Source organism: Larimichthys crocea, chromosome XXIII (assembly GCF_000972845.2).
Source record: "Larimichthys crocea isolate SSNF chromosome XXIII, L_crocea_2.0, whole genome shotgun sequence".
Classification (NCBI taxonomy): domain Eukaryota; kingdom Metazoa; phylum Chordata; class Actinopteri; family Sciaenidae; genus Larimichthys; species Larimichthys crocea.
In genome coordinates this window covers 4,331,055-4,338,018 of record NC_040033.1, presented here as the reverse complement: position 1 = coordinate 4,338,018, position 6,964 = coordinate 4,331,055, and the positions used below count along the sequence as shown (strand labels likewise).

At 41.1% G+C, this 6,964-nt stretch overlaps 1 protein-coding gene and 1 long non-coding RNA gene across 3 annotated transcripts; both read left to right on the top strand.

Moving 5' to 3' along the window:
• Positions 1-205: 205 nt before the first annotated feature.
• Positions 206-1,130, top strand: LOC113744503 (uncharacterized). 2 transcript variants are annotated; one of them, XR_003461601.1, is made up of 4 exons: positions 206-320; positions 449-525; positions 711-859; positions 1,080-1,130. It is a non-coding gene; the product is annotated as an uncharacterized LOC113744503 (long non-coding RNA). The 2 variants fall into 2 exon arrangements; XR_003461600.1 differs by having other exon boundaries at positions 686-859.
• A 416-nt stretch (positions 1,131-1,546) lies between these two features.
• LOC113744500 (NLR family CARD domain-containing protein 3-like) lies at positions 1,547-5,512 on the top strand. Its single transcript, XM_027274375.1, has 2 exons — positions 1,547-1,579; positions 3,651-5,512. Coding segments are annotated over exons 1-2 (1,863 nt in total). The 5' UTR covers positions 1,547-1,578.
• The last annotated feature ends 1,452 nt before the right edge of the window (positions 5,513-6,964 follow it).

The following is a 6,964-nucleotide window of genomic DNA, read 5'->3' as shown; positions in this document are numbered from 1 at the left end:
TTATTGCTATTTTAAAGCGCTCTTAGTGGTTCTTTAGTGGCCAAAATCACAAACACTTTAATGAGTTTTACTTTTTTACCATTATGCATTTGTTTTATTTTATTTCTTATTTTTATTCTATTTTACTTTATTTTATTTTAGTTTAGTGTGATGTTAACCAGTGTTTCCTTACTGCAAGAGGATGAGATAACACTTCCCGAGTTTGCAGAGTACCTTGTTTATACAAGGAAAGGGCGGGACCATGAAAGTGAAAGCGTTCAGTTTGTTCAGTCTCCATTTTAAGACAGAGCAGACGGAGGAAAAGTGAAGGCTGAGGCAGGGTGAGTGTTAATCCAACATATTTATTATTTTACTGTCAAAGTCTCTGAGTCAGTTTTCTCTCTGTGGACTGTAGAGGAAAGAAATGTTTGAATGAACTCAACACTTTGATTCTTCTGTCAACATAAAGTCGTGACTGGCTGAATAATTCACATTAAACCTGCTGAAATCAAGAAAACAAGCAGAGATTTAAAGAAACCTGACCAGGTGAACGTCTGACTGTTTTATCCTGTACACTATACATAAAATACAATACAACATATTGCTTTGCACATGTGTATCCGTGTGTGTAGCTGTGTGTGTCTGTGTTTCTGTTCGCTCAGTGACTCTTGAACAAACCTGTTTTTCTTGTTTCTTCTGTTCACAGTCAGTGTTACTGTTTCACCTCTCAGACTGACTGAAGACAGAAGATGATTGACTGTGAGGAGGAAGAGGAGGACAGAGCAGAGTCTGCAGTATCCAGCTGTCTGTCTATGAAGAGTAACCAGTCCAAAGATTATCCTTTAGCCTTCAGAGATGAACCTGGACCCTCAGACACAAAGTAAGAGAACTGCTACTAACTCATTTATTTGAATATTTTTTTTTAACTTTTGATGCCATTTTGTCTGTTTCTGTGCCCCTATATTACATTTTCCACCACTTTTTTTTTTTTTTTTACATAGAGGAATCATGTTTGTGTATTCAGAGCTTCCTGCATTCTTTATCAGAGAATTTATCAAGGATTCATGTGATATGAATAAAAACATGTTGGGTGTTTGCAGAGTTCAGTCCAACAGACAGAGAGCAGAGTCTCCAGTATCCAGCTGTCTGTCTATGAAGAGTGACCGGTCCAAAGATTATGCCAATGAACTTTCAGTGATGAACCTGGACCCTCAGACACAAAGTAAGAGACTGTTTTTACTGTAAACTGACCTGATGAAGATGATGCATTGAGGATGAAGATAAAATGCTCAAAGATTTATATATATAAATATAGCTGTTAATTAAAGTTTATGAAAGCAGGAGAGTTGCAATCAAATCATTTTCATTACAGACTGAAAACTGAATTTAAAATAACAACATATTTACTGTCCTCTGTGAACATCTGAGCTTCTCAACAGTGTCGGACAAATCTTGATATTTTTCAACAACAATCAACAAATCATTTTATTTATAAAGAAATGTCTTCACAGAGAGAGGAAGAGGAGTCATGTTCCTGTGGAGGAAAGATCCAGAACAAGACCTGGACTGCAGACAGTCAGTCAGACCAGCCCTGTACAAAGTAAGACTGTAGATCTTAAACATGTAATCTGCTGCATTTCATCCTAAAAACTGCAAGAGTCACTGAAATACATCAACTTCATCAAATAAGCTGAACGGCTTCAAATGCTACATTTAGTTTCTGAGTGTTCAGGCTGAAGATGTGTACAGTTTCTGCTGTCCTGATGTGAGTGGTCAGCTCGTTCCACCATTGTAGATTCAGGACAGTGAACAGTTGTGATTTTGTTGAGTAGTAGCTGGTCCCCTCATCACGAGGGAGTAACAAGCTGATTGGAAGTAGCAGAGCGTCATGGACGGGCTGTGGTGTTTGGTTTGACCATGTCCTGGGTGTAGGATGAGCTTGAGCCATTCACAGCACAGTCGACAAACACCAGTGACTTGAATCAAATTGGAGTGATCACTAGTAGCCAGTGCAGGGAGCAGAGGAGTGGTGTAGTGTGGGGTAACTTGGGTTGAAGACCAGCCGGGCTGCTGCATTCTGGATGAACTGCAGAGGTCAGATGGCACATGCAGGCAGACCAGCCAGGACTTGCAGAAGTCCAGACACGAGATGACAAGAGCCTGACAAAGCTGATGCTTCAAATAAAAGTTTTCCACCTGCAAATCAGCAGGAGGCTTTTATGTCACAAAGACTGACAGAACTTTGTTAGTCGTGCTGTTAAAAAGAAACAGGTCTAAATATCAAGACATGAACAGATTTTGTATTATTTTATCAGTGGATCGGTTTAACCCTCTATGGCATTATTTTAGGGTGGAAAAAATATTTCACTCCATTTTTTTTAAAGCTTTTAGGTCCCTGATAATATATCAATGATAAAATTTGACCCCCCAGCCCTAAACAGATGTAGGTTTGTTGCCTCAGGGCAACACTGTGCGACAGGAGTACTAAAACACCAAGGTTTTCACTACTACATGGAATGAGAATAAGCAAGCAGGAGATACATTTGAACAAGTTTCATTAGCAGCCAGACAACCTCCTTGAAAAAAGCAGGAAGCACATTTGACATTTGAATTGATCATATGCCTTTCTTCACCCACAAATGCATACACATACAAATGTACATGTACACAAAAGCCATACACAAAAGCATACACATGCATTGAGACTCACGTGTACATAGTACACAGATACACACACAGGAATGCACACACATACACCACACTCGTGCAGAAAACACATGTACTGTATACACACAGACACACACACATACTGTATATACCCACACACACGTACTGCATACATGCACACACATATTGCACATATGAGCACACACATAGACACACACAAACTCATTATATATGTTACTTTACTGACTGGCCCCTGACCTACTAACTGGCTCTCAAACCTGATTCTGGGGTCCACTCTTCCTCACTGTCCTCCTCAAGCTCACTGTCCTCACTTTCGGATGGAATGATCCTAACTGTTTCCTGCTTGCAACTATAAAATGTCCTTGCATCCATTTCCTACAAGCAATAGTAGCAAGTGCATTGAGTACATTGAGTATGGTGCTAATTATTTATCTCAGGCATCTCCATCCGTTAGTATGATATTGCCCTAACAAAAGTGCTACAACTGAATGATGTTGCCCTGAGGCAACGAATGAAAAAACACAGTTTTAGTATATAAATAAAAATAAAAAACAAATATAAACAATCAAATATGCTTATCTACATATTCATGCACATTTACATATTTTTTCAAACAAGTTATTTCACTTTGAAGTGTAAAAAAGTGAAATTTATATTAGCGCTTGTTGGCACTGCTCCACGCCAAGACACATAGCCAAACACACTTCAGCCCCTGATTTTATTGGACGGTGACATTGTCTGGTGTTGTTAGGGGTAAAAAAAGGTTAAAAACATTTAAAGGGGTGCTGCCAGGGCCAGAAATAGGGTTTGTTGCCTGAGGGCAACAGTATATTACAGGGAGGAAGGAACAGTTCACACAACAAAACTTGACTTTAAAACTTTTACTTCCATAAATATTCTTATATTGATATATTTTTTTATTGTTTCTGAAATGAATCAGCATATTAACAATTGTTTTGTCTCACACTTTTCCTCTTCTTTAGTGAGTGCTGGTCTGCAGGAGGTTTTAGATAAATATAAGGTCAGTCAGAAAATGAGATGTGAACATGTGACTGAAGGAAGTGATGAAACAGGAAGTGGAACCCTCCTCAACAGGATCTACACTGAGCTCTACATCACAGAGGGACAGAGTGAAGAGGTTAACACCCAACATGAGGTGAGGCAGCTTGAGACAGCTTCCAAGATGGAGACCCTCCATGACACTCCCATCAAGTGCCACGACATCTTCAAAGCCTTACCTGACCAACAGAGACACATCAGAGTCGTTCTGACCAACGGCGTCGCTGGCGTTGGAAAAACCTTCTCAGTGCTGAAGTTCACTCTGGACTGGGCAGAGGGCTCGGAGAACCAAGATGTCAGTCTGGTGGTTCTGCTCTCGTTCAGGGAGCTGAACCTGATCAAAGATGAGCAGTACAGTCTTCTCAAGCTGCTCCATGTTTTCCATCCAACATTACAGAAGGTCACAGCAGAGGAGCTCGCTGTCTGTAAACTTCTGTTCATCTTTGACGGCCTGGATGAAAGCAGACTTTCACTGGATTTCAACAACAAAGAGCTCGTGTCTGATGTCACACAGGAGTCATCAGTCAGCGTGCTGTTGACAAGCCTCATCAAGGGGAATCTGCTTCCCTCGGCTCTCATCTGGATAACTTCCAGACCTGCAGCAGCCAATCAGATCCCTCCTAAATGTGTTGCCAGGGTAACAGAAGTACGAGGCTTCACTGATGCTCAGAAGGAGGAGTACTTCAGGAGGAGAGTCAGTGATGAAGATCTGTCCAGCAGAATCATCTCACACATCAAGACCTCCAGGAGCCTCCACATCATGTGTCTGATCCCAGTCTTCTGCTGGATCACTGCTACAGTTCTGGACCACATGTTGACCACAGACCAGAGAGGAGAGCTGCCCAAGACCCTGACTGACCTGTACTCACACTTCCTGCTGGTTCAGACAAAGAGGAAGAAGAAGAAGTATGATGAGGGACATGAGACAAGTCCACAGGAGCTGACGGAGGCTGACAGAGAAGTTCTTCTGAAGCTGGGGAGGCTGGCGTTTGAACAGCTGGAGAAAGGAAACATCATGTTCTACCAAGAAGACCTGGAGCAGTGTGGTCTGGATGTCACAGAGGCCTCGGTGTACTCAGGAGTTTGTACAGAGATCTTCAAAAGAGAGAGTGTGATCTTCCAGAAAACAGTCTACAGCTTTGTTCATCTGAGCGTTCAGGAGTTTCTGGCTGCAGTCTACATGTTCCACTGTTACTCCAACAGGAACACAAAGGTACTGAAGGACTTCCTGGGAAAAGACAAATACAGGGACTTCAAACTAAAGTCTTTCCAGAAGAAGATTTTCAAGCATTTTGGAAACGCTGACAGACGTTTCCCATCTCTGGATGTGTTCCTGAGGAAAGTCATGGAGAAATCCCTTGAAAGTGAAAATGGTCACCTGGACCTGTTTGTTCGCTTCCTTCATGGCCTCTCTCTGGAGTCCAACCAGAGACTGTTAGGAGGCCTGCTGGGTCAGACAGACAACAGTCCAGAAATCATCCAGAGAGTCATCAACAACCTGAAGAAGATAAACAGTGATGATATCTCTCCTGACAGAAACATCAACATCTTCCACTGTCTGATGGAGATGAACGATGACTCAGTCCATCAGGAGATCCAAGAGTTCCTGAAGTCAGAGAACAGATCAGAGAAGAAACTCTCTGAGATCCACTGCTCAGCTCTGGCCTACATGCTGCAGATGTCAGAGGAGGTTCTGGATGAGCTGAACCTGAAGAAGTACAACACATCAGACCAGGGACGACTGAGACTGATTCCAGCTGTGAGGAACTGCAGAAAGGCTGTGTAAGTCCAGATGTGATTCACATTATAAATCAGTGTAGATTAGTAGTTTAGATCTTCAGATATTCACACTACAAAATTCTTTTTAAAATAGTGTTCCACTTGTTTGTTGCAAACATTGTATGACAGATGTTTTTTGGCACAGATGTTCTTGAGTTGTTTCAAATGCTGTGAGTGTACAAATGTAGATTTTTCAGCTTCCAAGTTAATCACCACATTTTGTTTATGTCTAATAACTGTTACATTTTTCATTTTTTCTTCTATTCATCTTCCTTTGTGTGCTGAGGAAAAATACACGAAAGACTTTAAAGGGTGTGAACGAGGTGTTTTACGATGCTTAAGAGTTTCAGTTTTATTTTCCAGAGGAGGTTTCTGAAATTTTCTGCTTTCATGCAATTCTTCCATCCATTTTCATAACCACAAATCCTTATCAGGCTCTGTGTCATCACAGGGCTGTCACATAGAGACAAACAATTACACTCATATACACACCTACGGTCAATTTAGAGTCACTAATAAACCTGCATGTCTCTGGACTGTGGGAGGAAGCTGGAGTACCCACAGACACACAGACATGTGGAGAACATGCAAACATGCGAAGTCCACAACCACAGAAAGGCCATAGTCAGCTGCGAGGTTCAAACCTATTCTTGCTCTGTGGTAACAGCAACGGTGCTAACCACTGCGCCACTGTGCCAACCTGCTTTCATGTAATTATAAAAGTGAGGGCATCGTTGACCCCCTCCACACATCAGTGTCAGGTTCTCATAATAATCACGCATTACAAATCTGCTGGCAGCTTGTGGGGCTTAGTAGTTAGTAGTAGCTATTGTTTCTATCTGTTTTTAAGTGTTTAAAGCATTCAGTAATTTAGTTTTTAAAAAGTGCTGTGTAGATCATTTTTGTTTTGTCTTTTATAATTGAGTAAACTATAACTTTTCCTGAAGCAGACATCGCAGCATCAAGTCACAATTATGAGATGATATATATGATGTTTCAGACAAAAGTGGGCTTCTTGTTGCTGGTTTATTCGAAGCTTCTCTCTCCAAATCCACAGTGAAAACTAAATTGCATTGACAAAAATATAAACAATGTTAGCTTAACATAATCAATAACATGCACATCATGTGGAATGACATTTACCAAATAAAATACATGTAACACCTGCCGGGCACGGGGCAGTGTCCACAGTTAAAGTAGCCTATAACAGGATAAATGAGACGATGAAAACGTGCTGCCGTTTAGTTCAGTTGCTCTCATCAGATAGATAAACACAGTCTACGCAGCACGTAGGGTCTCACACTGCACTCTGCTGGCATCCAACGTAATACTGCACCTAATTCTGGAAGGTGATATTCCAAACAAAAATACCTCATGAATACCAAACTTGAAACAAAAATGTGATCATACATTGTGTAAATGTCACACACAAATAAACAAAATGCATGTATGCTACGAA